We start from the raw sequence: 21,489 nt of genomic DNA on the forward strand, positions 1-21,489 counted from the left end.
TATCCACCAAGCCACTGGCCAGGGCCCAAAATCCATGTTTTTAACCAGTAGGCTATGCCCCCTCTCTATTTTATGTGAGGTATATTTCAAAATGAGAAGAATTTTTTAAATAGCAAAGAGGAACTGCGAGCAATAAGAGTAAATGAGGCTTGACCTGTGGTGGCACAGTAGATAAAGTGTCGACCTGGGAATGCTGAGGTCGCCAGTTCAAAACCCTGGGCTTGCCTGGTCTTTAAAAAAAAAACCAAACAAATAAATAGCAAAGAGGAAAAATAGATCTTTAGAATATCTACCTTCTTCCATAAAGTTTATCTTATAAAAGTTTTTCTTTGTAAAATTGTCTTTATTAACATGATAGATTCCATTCTCAATCTATTTGTAGTGAATTTTTTCTAGTGATGTCTTAACTTGAGGTTTTGGGTTCAAATGGATACTTCTCAAACAACTTTAGAGCTTTGCCAATTTTTCTTTTAGATTTTAGAAAAATGCCTATGGTTATAAAATCAGGTTTTTAGTTGCCTGACCTGTGGTGGCACAGTGGATAAAGCGTCGACCTGGAAATGCTGAGGTCGCCTGTTCGAAACCCTGGGCTTGCCTGGTCAAGGCACATATGGGAGTTGATGCTTCCTGCTCCTCCCCCCTTCTCTCTCTCTCTCCCTCCCCTCTCTATAATGAATAAATAAAATCTTAAAAAAAAAAAAAATCAGGTTTTTAGTTTAGTTCTTCATTATGCTAAGTAATCCAAATAAAACTCTGTTTTCAATCTGTTAGAGTATTGAAAGAACCTTATTATAAAGATTGTAGTAGTGAAGTCTAATGACAAGGACCCTGAGGACAGTAATGAAACTGAATGATTTCAAATCTTTATTGAGTCATGGAAACATTAATATCATCAATGATGTAGATAACAGCATTATATCAGAACCTTGTAATTCTGCGCCATACCACCAGATGTCTCTCTCCTCCTACTTTATTTTATAGGCCACTAATAAGATTATCAAATCAAATCGAACTAATCTTATGTATGTACTTCGATCCCATTCCCTCCTACTTACTCACTGACCTTAGTCTATCAGGCAGCCTTGGTTTTTGTGTTTCCGTTTTTCCAGTCAGTTTTTAGACATGTTTAGGATCTTATATTTTTCCATGAAAAAAACTAGTAATCCACACCTTCCTCTAGTTATCTTTATCCTGTTCTCACTTTTCTTCCCAATCACAGACAAGTGTCCTGAAAAAGTTGTCTATACTCTGTCTTTATTTGGGTTCCCACTTATTTCTCCAACTTGCTCCAATTCAGCTCTACCTGTCTCTATGCCTCTAGAACGGATATCACCAAGGTTATTGACCTAGTTGTTGCTGAAGTTATTAGCCACTTAATTATAAAATAATCCCTATGCAGTATTAAATACAGCTTACTGTTCTTTTTTGTTTGTTTTGTATCTTTCTGAAGTGAAAAGTGGGGAGGCAGAGAGACTAGACTCCTGCATGTGCCCAACTGGGATCCACCCGGGATGCCCATTAGGGGGTGATGCTCTGCCCACCTGGGGCGTTGCTTTATTGCAACTGGAGCCATTCTATTGCCTTAGGCAGAAGCCATGGAGCCATCCTCAGCACCCGGGCCAACTTTGCTCCAATGGAGCCTTGGCTGAGGGAGGAGAAGAGAAAGATAGGGAGACAGGAGAGGGGGAAGGGTCGAAAAGCAGATGAGCGCTTCTCCTGTGTGCCCTGGCTGGGAATCGAACCTGAGACATCCACACGCCGGGCCGATGTTCTACCACTGAGCCAACCAGCCAGGGTCTTACTACTCTTCCTTAAAATTATATTCTACTGATTTTCTTCCTACCTCTGTGCCCATTTGACAGTTATGTTTGCCAGTTTCTACTTTTTATTTATTGCTTCCATGTTTGTCATATTCAGAATTTCTACCTCAACTCTCTTCTCTCCTTCCATACTCTTCCAGTGCAGTCCTGCCTGCCCTGTGATGATTCCCAGATCTCTTTCAGACCACACTTACTGCTAAGTTCTGTATATCCTGACTCAGTATACCTCAAACCTATATATCGCCAACTGAAATCACCTCCACACACACAGATGTTGCCCCGTCTTAGAAAGTGGTGGTGCCACCCCACCAGCTGTCCAAGATAGACACTTGGGGATGTTCTTTGTTCTCTCCTGTCTCTGTTGAACTCTCTCCAGCCCACACCATTCTAATATGCTCCATTCTCTCAGTTGGGCCTCTTAAATATTTCTTCACTTTTTTCCATTTCTACCTCAATATAATTACCATGATTTTTTCTCAATACCTTTGTGATAGTCTCCTTTCTCACTGGCTTGTAATCTTCCAGGCTGTAGCTTGGTGACTTTTCTAAAATACAAATGCAGTGATCTTCATCTCCTGGTTAAAACCGTCAGTAATCCCTGTTCCTTTGCCCTCTGTGTAAATGTGGCTCCATAAAACTGTTACGTGTAAGGGATTTTATCATCTAGCTGTGGCTGATCTCTTGCCAATCATCTGTGCTTTCTTTCGCTTCTGGGTTTGCAAGCGTGCTATCACCTCTATCTAGCCTTTCCTCACCTCATTTCTTAGCCTGACTAACTGGGATTTCAGCTTAGGTGCTACTTCCTTCTGTAAGCCTTCTTGATGCCTTTAAAGATTGATTTAGGTGTTATCCTTATGTTCTCCTACAGCCCTCTGAATTTGTCTCTGACAGGACATTTGTTCTCCTCCACGTCCTTATCTAGCTCTTTCGCTTTGGAGTTATGAACTCCTTGAGAGCAGGAACTGTGGTCTTCACCTTTTCACCCCCAGCGTCTTTAGCACCTGCTAAGTATATGATAAGTCTGAGAAATAGTTTATATATGCTTTAGTTTTCTTATAAGGTGGTAATGAGTAGCTTTAATAAATCCCATCATTTCTTTTTGCAGAAAAAAGTTGTCTCGGGTATACCAAGTAAACCAAAACAGGGCGATGGTGGAAGGATTGCAGCCAGAAGCCGCCTCGCTGCCATAAAAAAGGCAGCGAGAGAGAGGATGGAGCAGGAAGAGCATGCTGCAGCCACGGCCTCTGCTGTGCCAAAGGAAGTTGATAAAATCGTGTTTGATGCTGGGTTTTTCAGAGTTGAAAGTCCCGTTAAATCATTTCCAGGTTGGTTTTTTCTGCTGAGACCACTTAGACATTTCGCTTGGATGGGAGGTTCTGTAGGAAGTGAAAAGTAGTTTTCCCCTGAAGGGATTTCTGGAAGGTAGACTGCATGCTCACAGACACATGCAAATCCCATTTGGAGGATATGTTTAGACTCCTTTAAGTGTGACATAGCTTCTGAAATCGCTTTTATGTTTTCTAAGTGATTTCACATCTCTTTTTTCCACTTTACCCCACAATCCTGTGAGGGAGGTTACCGGATCCCAAGGGAAGAGACATGATGGGACATAAGAAATTAGGTGATTATCTTCAGGTTAGTTATAAGTTAGATTAGGCCCTAGCTGGTTGGCTCAGTGGTAGCACCTCTGCCCGGTGTGTGGAAGTCCTGGGTTTGATTCCTGGCCAGAGCACACAGGAGAAGCACCCATCTGCTTCTCCACCCTTACTCCTTATCTTCTCTCTCTTTATCTCTTTCTTTCTCTCTTGCTTCTCCTCCCACAGCCATGGCTAAAATGGTTTGATCAAGTTGGCCCCGAGTGCTGAGGATAGGTCCATGGCCTTGCCTCAGGTGCTAAGATGGCTTGGTTTTTGAGCAATGGAGCAGCGACCCCAGATGGGCAAAGCATTGCCCAGTAGGGGGCTTGCTGGGTGCATCCTAGTTGGGGTGCATGTGGGAGTCTGTCTTTCTGCCTCCCTGCCTCTCACTTAACTAAAATATAAGGTCTACCGGAAAGTTCTGTCCGTTTTTGGAATAAAACAAAATACAAATTTTTCTTACCGTCAATAAACTTTATTAAATAATATAAATAAATATGAATTAACAAAAAGAAATTGAATTAGAATTTAAGATGCAAAGGAAACTTAGTCATTAAATGATAACACCTCTTTTGCTATGCTTTAAAATGAAACAGAGGGTTTTAGTTTTATATTAATTTTATTAAAACTTTGATCTTTTGGAGATATATAGCAGGTAACTGATTTCCTTATTTTAAAATATTTCAGTGAAACCAATGTTTAGTATTTCAATAAATAATTTTTTCTATAATCTAATTCTAGTTGTATTTTTCGATAACAGTTTTTCACAGGCTATTTTTTTTAATTATTTTTATTTTATTTTTTTACAGAGACAGAGAGAGAGTCAGAGAGAGGGATAGATAGGGACAGACAGGAACGGAGAGATGAGAAGCATCAATCATTAGTTTTTCGTTGAGCATTGCGACACCTTAGTTGTTCATTGATTGCTTTCTCATATGTGCCTTGACCATAGGCCTTCAGCAGACCGAGTAACCCCTTGCTTGAGCCAGCGACCTTGGGTCCAAGCTGGTGAATTTTTGCTCAAACCAGAGGAGCCCACGCTCAAGCTGGCGACCTCGGGGTCTCGAACCTGGGTCTTCCGCATCCCAGTCTGACTCTCTATCCACTGTGCCACTGCCTGGTCAGGTCACAGGCTATTTTTATTAGATTGAATTTATATATTTGTTTGAGAGAGGAGAGAAGGAGGGGAAAGGAGGGAAAGATAGAGAGAAAGCAACAACTCATTGTTCCACCTAATCGTGTACTTTTTAATTGCTTCTAGTACATGCCCTGACCAGGGGTTGAGCCAACAACCCCAGGGTCCAGCTGGGGACCTCAGGGTTGAACCGGCTACCTTGGCACTCCAGAATGATGCTCTATCCCTGCACCACTAGCCTCGGCTGAATTCATTTATCTTATTGAATTTACTTATAAGCCGTAGGATGAGAGGTCGCAGTTGAAATAATCTATTCCTTACATCTTAGTAGATACTTCCATCAGTGCTTTAAGAGTTAGATAATTATTTTCAAGGAGAAAGGGGCCACAGCTTCTTTGGGTACTAATCAACTGAAGAGCTATTTTCTGCCTCTTAACTGTGCCCACTAGGAAGTTTTCTGAAAATAAAGCTTAGCTTCTCTCTAATATTTACATGAACATGTAAGTGTATCAGCTCAGTTGAGGTGTCACACCTGGTGCAGTTTGGGTTTGTTTCAATTACGGTTGACATACAATATTATATTAGTTTCTGGTGTATTACATGGCGATTAGTAATTCTTCACAGAGTCTCTCAGTCATAACTTTATGGCCCTCTCTAAACAAGTGTAGGTTTTTTCCTGAATTACTCCTTTGATTTACTCACCTTTGTTCTCTCTGATCTTTCTTTCAGAAATACATATTTTTTTCTCTCTCTCTCTCTCTCTCTTTTTTTTTTTTTTTTTTTGTATTTTTCTGAAGTTGGAAACTGGGAGGCAGTCAGACTCCCGCATGTACCTGACTGGGATCCACCCGGCATGCCCACCAGGGGGCGATGCTCTGCCCATCTGGAGCATTGCTCTGTTGCAACCAGGGCCATTCTAGTGCCTGAGGCAGAGGGCCATATTTTTCTCTTGTAAATTGACTACTTTTACCATTTTTTCCTGTACTTATTTTCTTCTGCTTTCTGGATCTCCTCAACTTCATGTTAGCTACCTACCATGTTTCTAATTCCTGATAGCTTGTTCTCATTCTTTAAATGTTTCATTTTATCAGTCTGTGCTTGTTTCATACCAGCACTGTCTTATCTTTCCCAGGGCATTAATGATAGCTTTTATGTTTCCTTCCCCCGTATTGTCAGTATTTGTTCTGAGATACTTTCATCTGTTTGGTTTTGGTTTGTCTGTCTCATTAAGTGTCTAGTGACTGTTCCCTGCCTGCTGGTGGTTCCCAGCAGATCTGCTCTGCATGGCAGCCTGTGGGTAGTGTCTTCACTGTGGGTGGTTTAGCGGCACCCTTATGCTGGGAACCTGCATTTCACTGTTTTTGTTTTTTCTCACTTCTGGACCACAATCCTCAGAGAACATTCTTTCTGTCTGTTGCCTGGAGGGTGTAATTCTGTCTGCCAGTCTTTCAGGAGCCATGTGTGAGGGAAACACATGATGTCTCAACAATTTATTTGTAAACACGCACTTAATCCCATTGTTTTCCATATAGTACTCATCTTTCAACCTTACCTTGATCTCCTGAACCAGAGAATCTATTTTTTTCCCCCAGAGACAGAGAGAGAGAGAGTCAGAGAGAGGGATAGATAGGGACAGACAGACAGGAACGCAGAGAGATGAGAAGCATCAATCATCAGTTTCTTGTTGTGACACCTTAGTTGTTCATTGATTGCTTTCTCATATATGCCTTGACTGTGGGCCTTCAGCAGACTGAGTAACCCCTTGCTTGAGCCAGCGACTTTGGGTCCAAGCTGGTGAGCTTTTGCTCAAACCAGATGAGCCCTCGCTCAAGCTGGCGACCTCGGGGTCTTGAGCCTGGGTCTTCTGCATTCCAGTCCGACGCTCTATCGACGCTCTATCCACTGCGTCAACACCTGGTCAGGCTCTCTGCTTCTCTTTTGAGGGGACATAAGCCTCCGGTTTTCTGACTTTGGTGGTGGGAGGGGGTGAGGACCATTGCCCAGCTGTGCGGAATGAAGGAGGAAACCTGGCTCTGATCATTCTTTGAAGTAACTCTGATGCAGGTTCTTGTTTTTAGCTCCATCTTCGTCTCCACTTCCAGAGATGCTTGAGGCAGCAATTCTTTGGAGGGTGCTGTGGCGTAAAGTGGGTTAATTCTCATCTGACTGGTTGCTCAGGATTTATTTTCTTGAGTCTACCATTTAAAATTCTACCCACCCATCTATTAATAGATTACAGCTTCCAAAATTGTTTGGTTAACGTCTCTTAGTTTCCTTGGTCTTTGTAGCATTCTGCCTTTAAGATTCTCTCTTACCACTTACAGGGTGGCGTGTGGAGAGGGAGCAGAGTGCAATGTGTATGGTCAGTACTGTCTTTAACTGAAGGTCCTGGGCATTTGACTTAACAAACATTTTCCAGGAGAAAGAGGGTAGTTGGTAGGGGAATAGGAAGAATTTGCACTGTTTTCATAGGTAGAATGAAAAAGTAAATGAAAGAACTTTTGATATTGAGGTGATTTCTCTCGTCTTCTAGGACTTTCTGTCTCTTCTGAACACCTTTCTCAAAGACTTAGGACACCTAAGTCTGTCAGCAAAGCTGTGTCTGACGGCAGGGCTGACCTGGGCCCCCCAAGACAAACTGCGACTCCAGGGGATCCCGCTCCTCACAGTACCGCAAGGGAGCGTGCTGATGGGAAGACTTTGCTTTCAAATATTCCTGGAAACAGGTAGTTCTTTCATGTGTTATTAAAAGTTTAATAGATGCTGGCACTAAATACTATTTCAGGTTGTTAACCTGGTAAATATTCAAGATACAAATTTTTAATTGAATTTCACAATGATCTTGTAATATACAGATAGTAGTTCTAATTTATAAATGAGAAAACTAAGGCTTAGGATTTCAGATTGCTGAATGGTTATATTTTGATAAGCAAAGAATTCTGCAGAACTGAGAAGAAAAGAAAGCATTAGTGTCCTTTGGTACTTAACAGACTGCAGCTTTGGTGCTTGACCGATCTGAGCTCAAATCTGTGTGTGACATATTAGATAGGAAGCTTTGGGACAAGTTAATGTGACTTTACTTCAGTTTCATCCCTACAAACAGTGTGGTGATGTCTCCCCACAGGGTCGTTGTGAGTAGACACTTTGTCCAGCCTTTACGAGAGTGCCTGGAGGTGCTGTCTCTTAGGCAGAGCCTAAGAAAAGGGGGCTAATGTGTCTGAACGATTATTACGAGCTAGACGTGGCTCTAGGTTCCTAGCATGTATCATTTCATTTTGTCCTCACAACAACCCTGGGAGGCACTATTTTTCAAGTGAGAAAACTGGAAAAGTTAGTAACTTGCCCAAATTCACCTTATCATCAGTGAAATTGGATGCTGCTTGCATTCTTTCTATTGCCTCTGCACAAATGACATCAAAATGACCTATATAGTTCTTGTTCGTGGAATATTCCAGAATAAATATACCAGAAATCTGGTAGGAAGAAGGTACTTTAAAATAAGTAGGAAATAGACTGTCTCTCCCTGTTTCCAGCTTCAGAAAAATGCAAAAAAAAAAAAAAAAAAAAAAAAAAAAAATAAGTAGGAAATAGACCCTGGCCAGTGTGCTCACTGGTAGAGTGTTGACACGGCATATGGATGTCCCAGGTTCAATTTCTGGTCAGGGCACACAGGAGAAGCCACCATCTGCTTCTCTACCCTTCCCCCTTCCCCTTCTCTCTCTTCTCTTTCTCTCTCTCTCTTTCTCTCTCTCTCTCTCTCTTTCTTCCTTTTCCCCTCCTACAACCATGGCTGAATGGAGGGGGCTGGCCCCAGGCACTGAGGATGGCTCCATGGCCTCTGCCTCAGATGCTAAGAGCTTCTTTGCTGAGAAACAGAGCAAGGGCCCCAGATGGGCAGAGCATCGCCCCCTAGTGGACTTACCGGGTGGATCCCAGTTGGGGTGGGGTGCATACAGGAGTCTGTTTCTGCCACTTCTCCTCTCACCGAATTAAAAAAATAAATAGGGAAAATAATAATAATAATAATAAGTAGTAGTAAATAAAAAGATCGTCTGGAGCCAAGAGGACTATTGGATTTATTGTTAATTTGGAACTGGAACAACATTGAGTACTCAGTCAGCACTTAAGGCTGTCATAAATATAAAGAAAATCTTGTGAGGGTAACAAATGGAAGTTATTGTTCTTATATAGTTCATGGAACAAGTTTTAGAATTTTTAATTTTTGGTATAAACCAAGCTATATTTAGCCTTTGTGTGGACTCAGATATTTCAGATGTTCTAGAAATCTGTGGATTATATAAAATACCAATTTATTGTCATTTTTAAAATGCAAATTATTTTACTTTGTATATCATGTAGCATATTATCTTGTACTAAGAAGATCCATAATTGTATTTAAGTGATATTACAGGTAGTCTTTAAAATCTTTTTACTTAATTCCCAAAAATAGTCCTGAAAGAGACTATCTTACAAATAACTTCATGCAATGAAGGCAAAGTGGAGCTAAAAACTTGAAAAATTGAATATATTTAAAAAAAAAAGCCCACAACTTGGAAGAGGTTGAGACATATTTTTAATAAAATACAAGTTAAGAACATCAGGATTATATGCTATATATGCTATAACATGTAATGTTGCCAACTCCCGCTATACAATAATTGATTTGTTGCTTCACCCCCCTCGATCCCCCCAGAAATCCACTTTCTTTAGCACGTAGCTCTGGATTTGGCTGAGGTTCAAAGAACTGCTGGTGAGCTAACCAGCACTGAAACAGGCTTGTAAGCTTTCTGGGAAAGAATGAATTTGTTTGGTAAGACCATCCTGTAGTATCTATAGTTCCAAATTAATATGTTTGGGTCAGACCTGATCTTGGACCAGTCTCTGTCTTTGACCATAAAGGATAGTCTCAAACATAAAAGATAGCAAAATATTGGATTATCTGAGTACAATGCTTTTTTTTTTTTTCAGGAGCAGCATAATAGAAGATGCTCAGTGCCCTCGATTACAAGATTTAATTGAAGTAAACCATGTAAGTTCTGTTCTAGTATACTAGCTAGCCTAGTCTGTTGTCTATTTATATTATTATATACCATATTTTTCACTCCATAAGATGCACCTGACCATACGACGTACCTAGGGTTTTAAGGAGGAAAATAAGAAAAAAAAATATTGTGAAACAAATGGTGTGTAAAAATATTTAATAAAATATACCACAGTGATATTTCAACAATGTAAACTCAACAGCAGTATTAACCATTAGCACTGTTATTAACAAATGAGAAGAGACTTTAATGTTCAAATACTCTTCTAGTTGTCAGGGAGCCAGCAGCAGCTAAAAAAAATGAACATTCGCTCCATAAGATGCATGGGCATTACCCCCCCACACACTTTTAAAAAGCCTTAAGCTTGTTTGAGACCATAGTGCCATTTTGTAATCACATCAAGAGTTATTTTTGTAAATTATTGTATTAAGACACAGCCACATTTATTTATTTATTTATGTATTATATCTGGTTGCTTTTGCAGCAGAATAGAGTTGACTAGTTGTGGTAGAGTCTATGGCTCAAAAAGCCTTAAAAAAGGACCTGTCTGGCAGTCACAGAATGTGTTTGCCAGTCTCTGAAGTGAGTACAAACACTTCCTGAGAAACTTTCCTTCAGTCACGCTATTGCTGTCATATTATCCGAACTAATTGTTTAAGAAGCAAGCTAGTAGGATTTACAGTGTTCTTTAGCCTGTGTTCAGAATGTCATCCTTCTGTTTTTATCATTAATAGCAACAAGACTTTTTCTAATTGTTTCAGTGCTTGGTAATTAAATATAATAATCATTCTTACTTCCAGGATATGAGTAAAATAAACTTTGAGATGGATTGTTTACCCAGTGAAAGAATGAATTTGCTTCTACCTGCTGGCGAAGTGGCATATGATATTAATACTAACAGAAAGGAAGAAACTTCAGATGTTGTGGAAGGCATGGAACTAAATTCTTCAATTACAACACAGGATGTTTTGATGAGTAGCCCTGAAAAAAATATACCATCACAAAATAACATGTCACAGGAAGAAGAGCCTAACGTTCTCCAGTCAGGTGAGGTCTTTTTAATATATTTAATGAGGCTTTGTTAAATAAATGAAATTGCACTGATACATGGATTATTGTAAATACTGCTGGGTACCAGTTTCTAAGAATAAAGGTTGAGAAATTGACAGTCACAGTAAATATATTATGAGAATTAGTTTGTGATAGTACCCCATTCTGCAACCCAAACCTTTTGAGGTAGACCTATTAAAAATCAACAACAGATGCTAATCCGCATTAGATATAAGTAACATTTTACGTTACACTTAATGGATCCTCACTGTACAAACCCAGAAAAATTTCCTGAAGTTTTTTTAGTTCTTCTTTCAACATACCTCAAACTTTTCTTTAAAATGTCCTATTTTTGCTCCCTAATACTTATTCCTACCTACATTGTTGTGATTATTCTGCAATAGGAAGTGAGTTGTAATTTTGTTATAATATGTTGTCTGATAGCTTCACCTACTATTTTCATTTGATATTCTATGGGCTGTTCTTTTGGGGGCCTGAGGCAAAAGGAAGATTATTTTGTCCAGACATTTAATACACTCCAAATATGTTCTTCTGCTAACCACTTTAGGGTACTTTTAATATAATATATCATATAAGCATCATATTTGTTTTATAAAGACTCTTTTTATACTGAAATTAAGGATAAGAAATTTAAACACATTAAAAAAATGTTATAGTGTAACATAACCTATATTTTTGTCTTAGCATTTGGTAATATGGAACTTTTCATATTTCATAATGCTTTATTTATTTCTAACCTCTGAATGTAAGAATATTCTTTAAAAAGTTAAAAATAACTTTTTTTTGTTTTGCAGTATTTGATAATAAAAGTCTTACTACTGAGTGCCCTCTTCTTGATTCAGTAAGTTTTTCAACTAAATTTGAAGTTTCTTTATATTCTAGATATGATTAATTTTTAATTTGTGTACAAAGTTTAAACTTTATATCTTGTCATTGTTTTCTTTACTGTGAAATCTATTTGTTCATTTCACAGAATGGCAACAAAATGATTTATTTCCCTATATGATTTATGTATCAAATTTGCTATGACAAACTGAATACTTAAATGATGTGTGGCTTGGATTATGTTAGGTATTTCTAAGTGATATAAGAAAAAATATAAAGCAAAGTTCCTGCCCATCCGAAGCATGCAGCTGGGGAGATAATTTCTGTCTTACCTTTAGTCATCATTGGTTATTTTCATTCTATACCTTTTAGATTACTATATTTATTTGGAAGCTCCCTAGGCTTTACCTGTGGTGACCTCTTGCCTCTAGTCCAGTTCAAACATGAACCTTCTATGAAGCCTTCCTATAAAAGCTCTCATTACTCCCATGTTAACTTATGTAGGCACAGGTGCACATAGACATACAGTGTTTACAATGTACACGTTTCATCCCTTATTTAGAGAATAATATGAATATATCATATTCTTAACATAATTTTAGGAATCTATTCCCCTTATTAACTGTAAATTCCTCTGTAGGCAGAACTATATGACTTATATTCACTGGCACAAATGAGAAAGTGCCTATTAAGTGTTTATAGCATTGGTTTACAGCCCTACAACCAGCTATTTTTATTTCAGTCATCTGTAGTAGGACCATCAGGTGATTTTTAATGCATAGCAAGGGTCAAAAACTCTGATTTACAGCCTTACCTTGAAATTTTCCAAAGCTCACTGCCAAATGGCTCAGGGACATTAATGAAGCAGAGCTAGGCAACTTTCCTTATAAAGTTCAAAGTAATTATCATAAAGATGCTCACAAACTTGGGAGAAGAATTGAAGAATTCAGTGAGAACTTCCACAAGGAGATATGTAGTCCAAAAGAAGTTATAACTGAAATGAAAAATATACTAGAGGGGTTCAGCAGCAGACTGGATAAAAATGAAGCACAAATCAAGGAGCTAGAAGACAACGCAGTGGAACACACCAGAACAGCATAATGTAAAAGAATTTTTGTAAAGATACCTTTAGTGATCTCTGGGACAACTTCGAGCAGAACGACATTTGCATTGTAAGGAGAGAGGGGACCAGAGAAATGATTTGAAGAAATAATAGCTGTAAACTTCCCTAACCTGGGACAGTGAACAGGCATCCAGGTCTGCGAAGCCCAGAGAGTTCCAAAGAAGATGAACCCAAAGAGCACCACACCAAGACACATTATAATTAAAATGGCGGAGGCCCTGGCCAGGTGGCTCAGTGGTAGAGCATCAGCCTGGCATGTAGATGTGCTGGGTTCAATTCCCAGTCAGGGCACACAGGAGAAGTGACCATCTGCTTCCTCACCCTTCCTCCTACCCCTTTTCTCTCTTTATTCCCCTCCCTCAGACATGACTTGATTGGCTTTAGCACATCGGCCCTGGGCGCTGAGGATGGCTCCATGAAGCCTCCTCCGCAGGCATTAAAAATAACTCAGTTGTGAGCATGGCCCCAAATGAGCAGAGCCTCAGCCCCAGACCGGTTGTCAGGTGGATTCTGGTCGGGGAACATGCGTGAGTCTGTCTGTCTATCTTCCCTCCTCTCACTTGGAAAAGGGAAGAAGAATGGTAGAAGTTAAGGATAAAGAGAATCTTAAAAGAGAATTCAGCAGAAACTTTACAAGCCAGAGAAGAGTGACAAGACATATTCAAAGTGCTAAAAGGAAAAAAATATCCAACCAAGAATTCTCTATCCAACAGAATTATCATTCAGAATTGGAGATGAGATTAAGTTTTCCAGGTAAACAAAAGCTAAAGGAGTTCATCACCACTAAATCGCCTTACAGGAAATGTTAAAAGAACTTTTCTAAACTGAAAAGAAAAGGCACTAAATAACAAGAAAATGGGAAAGTAAAAATCTCACTGAAAAATAAAAATATATAATAAAGGTAGTGGATCATTCCTTTATAAAGCAAGTATGAAGGTTAAATGACAAAAGTTTATAAAATTGACTAAAAGTACTATAATTAGTAAATAGTAAAAAGGGAAGCAGTAAATAAAAAGATGTCAAATGTGTTATCAAAAACAAAACCTATGGTGTGGGGAGCAACAGTGTAAAGCTTTGGAATATATTCAGATTTAAGTTGCTATCAACTTAAAAGAGACTTATATACATAGGTTGTTTTCTCTGAACCTCATAGTAACCACAAAGAAAAAACTTATAGTTAGCACACAAAAGAATGAGAAAGGAATCTAAACACAACACTAAAGAAAGCCATTAAACCACAAGAAAGAAAGAAAAAGAGCAGAGAAATTTACAAAAACAGCCTGAAAACAACACAACGGCAATAAGTACACACTTATCAATAACAACTGTAAATGTAAGTGAACCAAGTTTGCCAATCAAAAGACAGAGGGGCTGAATCAATTTAAAACAAACAAAAAAAACAAGGCCTTTCTAAATGCTGCCTGAGACTTCAGAAGTAAGGACACACAGTGAATGTGATGGGATGGAAAACGATATTCCATGGAAATGGGAATGGAAAGGAAAAGAAAGCTGGTGTCATATCAGAAAAAATAGACTTTAAAACAAAGACTATAATAATAGACAAAAGGGGCTCTAGAATCATAGAGGGTTCAATCTAGTGGGAAGATAGAACATTTATATATATATATATACATATATATATATATATATATATATATATATATATGCAATATTAGTGGATTTAACAGGAGAAAATGAAAGCAACATGATAACTGTATTGTAGGGGACATTAACACACCTTTACAGCAATGGATAGATTGTTTGGACAAAAAATCAATTAAGAGACATTGGACTACTCTTCCTGAAAGTGGTCAGAGGTGACTTCTGAAAATGGTTCATTATTCACTTGACCCAGACAACCCCACCCACAAAATCATGCAAATCAAGAGGTTCAGATCTTTGTGTTCACTTTGAACACTTGCAAAACTGCCCAGGCCATCAAAAGTATGCATATCCCAAAAGCCACAAAGTACCTAAAGGATGTCACTCTCAGAAGCAATGTATGGCATTCCGTTGTTACAGTGGTGAATTTGGTAAGTGAGCCAAACAGTGGACTGGATACAGGACAGCGGCCCAAAAATAGTGCTGAATTTTTGCTGCACATGCTTAAAAATGCAGAGTAATGCTGAACTCAAGAGGTTAGATGTAGATTCTCCGGTCATTGAACACACATCCAGGTGAACAAAGCTCCTGAGATACGGAGCAAAGCCGATAGCGCTCATGGGCACATGAACCCATATGTGAGCTCTCCCTGCCACGTTGAGTGATCCTTACTGAAAAAGATATTGTCCCTAAGCCAGAAGAGGAGGTTGCACAGAAGAAGATACCAAGTAGAAACTAAAGAAACAAAAACCTGTGTCCCGGGTGTTAATTCAGATTAAAATAAATGCTAAGAAAAGTAAAAGGAGAAGACAAAACCCCACATCAGACTTATATGATACATTAGACCAGGTGGACTTAATAGATATTTACAGAACATTCCATCCAAAAATGTCAGAGTACACAATTATCTTTTTTTTTTTTTTTTTTTTTCTTTTTTTTCTTTTCTTTTTTTTTTTTTCTTTTTTTTTTTTTTCATTTTAAAAAAGCTGGAAACAGGGAGAGACAGTCAGACAGACTCCCGCATGCGCCCGACCGGGATCCACCCGGCACGCCCACCAGGGGCGATGCTCTGCCCACCAGGGGGCGATGCTCTGCCCATCCTGGGCGTCGCCATGTTGCGACCAGAGCCACTCTAGCGCCTGAGGCAGAGGCCACAGAGCCATCCCCAGCGCCCGGGCCATCTTTGCTCCAATGGAGCCTTGGCTGCAGGAGGGGAAGAGAGAGACAGGAAGGAAGGCGCGGCGGAGGGGTGGAGAAGCAAATGGGCGCTTCTCCTGTGTGCCCTGGCCGGGAATCGAACCCGGGTCCTCCGCACGCTAGGCCGATGCTCACAATTATCTTATACATTGTCTTGTCGATAAATTTTAGTACCTTATAATTTAGTCTCCTTGTGAATTCTTTTCTACTTTCATAAATATTAGAAATTATATTTTAAAATATTTTACAGGTTCATCTGTCTAGTTTTGACCAAAATATTACTCTGTAGCATCATTTGAACACAAAATAGGGTTTGAGGGGGAAAGAAAAAAAATCCCAGCAGGATCACATTCTAGTGAAAGGCCTATTCAGTGCTGCTGTATGATTAGAATAAGGTTGTGAAATCTGCATATGTAATTTAAGTTGCGGCTTCAATTTTATTCATCCTGCCTGTGCTGCAGGATCCATAAGTAATGTGCAGTGCTTTTACATATTACTAATCACCATTTTAGGTATATATTTTTAATATACCTTTTCAGTTAAAAACTAGATATTTGAAATTAGAACTACTGGAAAGTTACACAATCATTGTTATTAATAGTTTTTATGTGGGAAAATGTTATTTATGTTATTAAGTTACTGTTAACTTGCAATATTGAAGTCGATTGGTGACATTCTTAAAGGTTCCCTCAGTGACTGAGTTTACTCTCCAGCCAGGCCTGAGCTGCAGCCAGCTGGTCACTTCCGTGCAGAGGGGAGAGCGCGCCAAGCACGTTTCCTTCGGTGGGAACCTGATTGCCTTCTCACCTCTGAGGCCCCTCGGTGGGGAACGGCCGGAAGAAGTTTGAATTTAAAAATAATTCCAAACATTTTTCTTTCATGTTATCAATGCTGTGGTAAATTCTTAGAATACCAGAAGGTTGAAGACTGTATTTCTGTTCATTTTTTTAATTCATTTTTATAGTGTTCTGTAATATCTTAATATTCATTGTTCATCAGTGTGTGTTGTTTTTTTCCCCATCAAAGTGTGTTTTAGATATGATCCTGTTTCTCAAGGGAAGTGGGATATTTTGTACAATAGCCATGCCAAATAAAAATGTACTGTGGCTTGCCTCTCTTTTTTATTTTATTTTATTTTTTTACAGGGACAGAGAGAGAGTCAGAGAGAGGGATAGATAGGGACACACAGGCAGGAACAGAGAGAAATGAGAAGCATTAATCATTAGTTTTTCGTTACAACATCTTAGTTGTTCATTGATTGCTTTCTCATATGTGCCTTGACCGTAGGCCTTCAGCAGTCCAAGTAACCCCTTGCTCGAGCCAGCGACGTTGGGTCCAAGCTGGTGAGCTTTGCTCAAACCAAATGAGCCTGCGCTCAAGCTGGCAACCTTGGGGTCTTGAACCTGGGTCCTCCACATCCCAGTCCGATGCTCTATCCTCTGCACCACCACCTGGTCAGGCTAAAATGTGTAAGCTTAAAGCTAAAAACACTGGCCCTGGCTGGTTGGCTCAGTGATAGAGCGTCGACTTGGTGTGTGGAAGTCTCAGGTTCAATTCCTAGTCAGGTCACGCCGGAGAACGGCCCATCTGCTTCTCCACCCTTCCCCCTTTCCTTTCTCCCTTTCTCTCTCTCTCTTCCCTTCCTGCAACCAAGGCTCCATTGGAGCAAAGTTGGCCTAGGTGCTGAGGATGACTCCATGGCCTCCGCCTCAGACACTAGAATGGCTCTGGTTGCAGCAGAGCATCGCCCCCTGGTGGGCATGCCGGATGTATCCCAGCCGGGCTCGTGCAGGAATCTCTCTGCCTCCCTGCTCATTGCAGAAAATACCAAAAAATAAATAAATAAATAAATAAGAACACTCGGAGCTTATGAATATTCTTCAGCTTAATCAAAATATAATACTAAACTTTGACAGAAATATTTGTATCCTTTCACACTTTATTTTTAGTTTGAAATTCTCTGTCGATGTCTAACAGGTTTGCATATTGTATTTTCCAGGATATACTGACTTTATTTAGATGAGCCTTCTGGATTCTGATGTCAGTTTATGTGTGGCTGTTTCAAATGGTTAAATAGATGCCCATTAAATCCTTGCCTTTTCATTTTCCCCTTAACATGACTGACAGGTTTTGAAGGAAATGCCTTCTTCCTTTGAAGAGATTTATGTCGATCACTAACTATGTTTGGAATATCTTCTTTTATTAAACTCTTACCTATATGTTTGTAGAAGATGGGGCTGTCAGACTGACAGAGCACCAAGAAGATTCAGAATAGCTAAAGCTTGGAACCAGACCCTGGTCCCTTATTTCTGCCTTCAGATGAGTTGACCACAAAGCAGGAATTCTATGGATAACCTTCCCTAAGGTTAGGGGTTTTCAAACGAGAAAAGAAAGCACATGCACTTCTGTTGTCACAGGAGGGAGTGTCAGGCGTGTGGAAAAGACAATATTTATTAAATCCATGGGAGCAGTTGGGAGGCTGGGTGAGGGGCTGACTTAGAAGACTGTTCTCTAAATGCCTGAAATCTTACCAAAAGGTGAAAGTAGCTTTTATTCATTAACAGCCTGTTAATGGACAATTCAAGCAAGACGTGCAGAACAAAGAAGTGTATATAAAATTTAGGGTTTTCTCAGGGCCGTGAATATGTAAAAGAGGTTGGTACAAAGTAACCAAGACTTAGAATATATGTAACATACTAAAATAAGGTAAATGAGAATAAGATAATGTCAGTACAGATGATTTTGGGGGGAGGGTAGGTTTAATAATATGTACTATTGAATCACTTATGAAGCTTTTGGCTGTTGTGTAATAGTAAAATGAATTCCAACTGGCTTAGCAATAATGAAATTCATTATTTCTCAAGCCTTCAGGGTGATTTTAGGCACTTAAAATCAACAGCTCGATGGCATCAAGGTCCAACAGTCTGTTCATAGTTCATTCTGTCATCCTTGGCTCTTCTCTGAGGCTGAGTCCTACTAAGGTCAAAATATCAGAGCTATGTCCTTCCCTATGGTCTGGTTAGGCCAACTAATGCCCCATGTCCATCTGTAGATCAGTAAGAGTCAGCAAGGGATTGGCTTACACTAGTGATTCCCTGCTGAATTGGGGATCATACCTGAATAAAACCACAATTATTAGCACATGGGGAATAGATTTTATGTAAGCAGACACCCCTCTCCTCTACAACTAGATATAGTGTTCTTGGCTATTGGATTCCAGAATTATGTGGTATTAGGAAAATCTTTAAAGACAAAATGAAAACTGCTTGGGTAGAACAAAACCCTTTCCAAAATCAAAAGGGGATTTTCATTTATTGAGGACCTACTATATAATAGCGGCTTTGCAAGCAATGTTTAGTCAGTGAGCACACTAACCCTATGGAAAGATGTGTCATAACCACCCATTTTATAGACAAAGGAACCAAGGCTCAGAGGGTTTAAGTAATTTTGTATAAACCAAGTGTCCTTTTCTCCGAAGCTTATGTTCTTCCACTGAGTCATAGGAGTAGAACAATCAACACCAGAATGTTAGGGTAAGGAATTATTTTTTGTAATACACTGGGAGGTACTGCTCAAATGAAAGGCCTGAAGAACTTACTCCTCCAGCTGCTGCGAGTGCAGATGGCCCCCAGCCATCATCCCATGTGAGAATTGGGTGAAGAGAGCCACTTGACCCAAACTCATGCCCTGTTTCCTGGTGGCCTGTATTCATAGACTGAAGTGAGGACATAAGGGCTTGTCCCCCTCCTGACTACTCGAAAGGGTCATCTCAGCTTTAGACCCTCTGTAAGGTAGGCTGAGGTATTAATGCTCAACTTCCTCTGTCCCATTGTGTACTTTCTTGTCCCCATAGTTTTGATTGCAAGAGCATTCCCTCATAAGCCTTATATTCTTTTTTTTTCCAAGTGAGAAGAGAGGAGATAGACTCCTGCATGTGCCCTGATAGGGATCTACCCAGCAACCCCCATCTGGGGTCGATGCTCAGCCCATCTGAGGCCATGCTTACAACTGAGCTATTTTTAGTGCTTAGGCAGAGGCTCCATGGAGCCATCCTCAGTGCCCAGGGCTGATGTGCTAACTGAGCCATGGCTGCAGGAGAGTGGAGGAGAGAGAAACAGGGAGGGGGGGTTGGAGAAGCAGATGGTCTCTTATCCTGTGTGCCCTGACCAGGAATCGAGCCCAGGACTTCCACACTCTGGGCTGTCGCTCTACCACTGAGCCAACTGGCCAGGGCCAACCTCTTGTATGCTAATCACTTTGCTTTCTGGGGAACCCAACCTGTGATAATTACCAATTTGAGAAGATTGTATAATAGAAAAATAATTTGGTCTTTTTAAAAATGATGTACCTACATCCTAGGTCTCCCCCCACACCTTGATTTGAGAGGGAAGAGAGAGAAAGAGAAGCATCAAATTGTTCCATTTAGTTGTGTGCCCATTCATTGCTTCTTAAGCCTTGGGATTGACCTGGCAACTCCAGGATTGAGCCAGTGACCTCGGTACTCCAGGATGATGCTCTATCTATCTACCTCACCACCAGCCAGGGCTACATCCTAGTTTTGAAATTTTATTCTTTGAGTTTGCTAATAATAGGAAGGTCAGAAAGGCATTGTTAAGAATGTTGGTGATGGGAACTATTAAATTTTTGAGGCTGGTTATATATCTAATAGAAAAACTACGTCCCCTCCTACAAATCTGGAGGTATTATAAAAAACAAGAAAACCTATGGGGAGATAGCCTCACACTGGCATCCAAGACTGATTTGAAAGCAGTCAGGTCGAGTTTAGAAAGAGACAATAGGATTTTTTTTTTTTTGAATACAGGAATGAAACTATTTTTTTTAGTTCAATATTAGAACCAGCATTTTCAATATTGCATGCAAGAACTTAATTTAGGCCTCAATAGAGCCACATCTTGGCTTTCCTAGGTTAAGTTCATTCATTGCTTCTTTTTCCCAGTCATTCGAAGACTATCATCCCAGTAAGTGGGCATTCGGCCTGATGGAACATTGGGAGGTTTCTCCCCCCCCCCTTTTTTTTTTGCTTGGTACCATCTTTGTCTCTAGTTGTTATCTTAGAGGTGCGACTTCCTATCCTCACTATGGTGTGGCTCCCGAAGGAAGCTCAACCCCCCTTACTGAAGTTTTCTTGCGTTCCCAGTCCGACCACCAAGGAGTACTTCACTGCACCCGTGGCTTTTCTTTTCTTTTCTTTTCTTATTATTTTTTTTTTTTCTGAAGCTGGAAACGGGGAGAGACAGTCAGACAGACTCCCGCATGCGCCTGACCGGGATCCACCCGGCACGCCCACTAGGGGCGACGCTCTGCCCACCAGGGGGCGATGCTCTGCCCCTCCGGGGCGTCGCTCTGTCACGACCAGAGCCACTCTAGCACCTGGGGCAGAGGCCAAGGAGCCATCCCCAGCTCCCGGGCCATCTTTGCTCCAATGGAGCTTTGGCTGCGGGAGGGGAAGAGAGATACAGGAAGGAGGGGAGGGGGGTGGAGAAGCAAATGGGCGCTTCTCCTATGTGCCCTGGCCGGGAATCGAACCCCGGTCCCCTGCACGCCAGGCCGACACTCTACCGCTGAGCCAACCGGCCAGGGCCTTCTTTTCTTTTTTAAATTAATTTTAATGGGTGACACTAATCAATGAAGGTACACAGGTTCAGAGAAAACATCTCCAGGTTATTTTGACATTTGATTATGTTGCCTACCCATCTCCCAAAGTCATATAGTCTTCCATCACCTTGTACGTGGTTTTTTTGGAGCTTGAGACTTGTTTGCAGGTTCTAGCAGGGGAGCGCAGCTACTCGTATACCCTTGACCAAAGAATGGTCCTCTCCTCTAGCGGGGAAGGTCATCCTCTTCGACCGAGCGTGCAGCTTTGGGAGGGATGCACTTGGAGCAGTGAGGGAGGAAGGGGACACCCGCCTAGCCAGCCAGATCAGCCGAATCAACCCTGGCAATCAATGGGGTGACAGATGTCACGCCAGATCGCCCTCATATCCTATCTGGTTTTTTTGTGCCCCTCCTTCTCCCC

The 21,489-nt window shown here is 40.5% G+C and overlaps 1 protein-coding gene across 4 annotated transcripts in view; it reads left to right on the forward strand.

The window, feature by feature from the left end:
* The window catches only part of DLGAP5 (DLG associated protein 5), a 46,118-nt gene extending 29,560 nt beyond the window's left edge, over positions 1 to 16,558 (forward strand). Inside the window, exons 14-19 of one of the 4 annotated variants that reach the window (XM_066342331.1) lie at positions 2,926 to 3,145; positions 7,126 to 7,318; positions 9,561 to 9,621; positions 10,435 to 10,681; positions 11,500 to 11,546; positions 16,166 to 16,558. In XM_066342331.1, coding sequence (XP_066198428.1) covers positions 2,926 to 3,145; positions 7,126 to 7,318; positions 9,561 to 9,621; positions 10,435 to 10,681; positions 11,500 to 11,546; positions 16,166 to 16,300 — 903 coding nt within the window. In that variant the 3' untranslated portion in view covers positions 16,301 to 16,558. Of the gene's footprint in view, positions 1 to 2,925; positions 3,146 to 7,125; positions 7,319 to 9,560; positions 9,622 to 10,434; positions 10,682 to 11,499; positions 11,547 to 16,145 lie in introns of all 4 variants that reach the window. The other 3 variants (XM_066342333.1, XM_066342334.1, XM_066342332.1) reach the window with 3 other exon arrangements.
* Positions 16,559 to 21,489: the final 4,931 nt, after the last annotated feature.

The sequence above is a fragment of the Saccopteryx leptura genome, chromosome 6 (assembly GCF_036850995.1).
Source record: "Saccopteryx leptura isolate mSacLep1 chromosome 6, mSacLep1_pri_phased_curated, whole genome shotgun sequence".
NCBI lineage: Eukaryota > Metazoa > Chordata > Mammalia > Chiroptera > Emballonuridae > Saccopteryx > Saccopteryx leptura.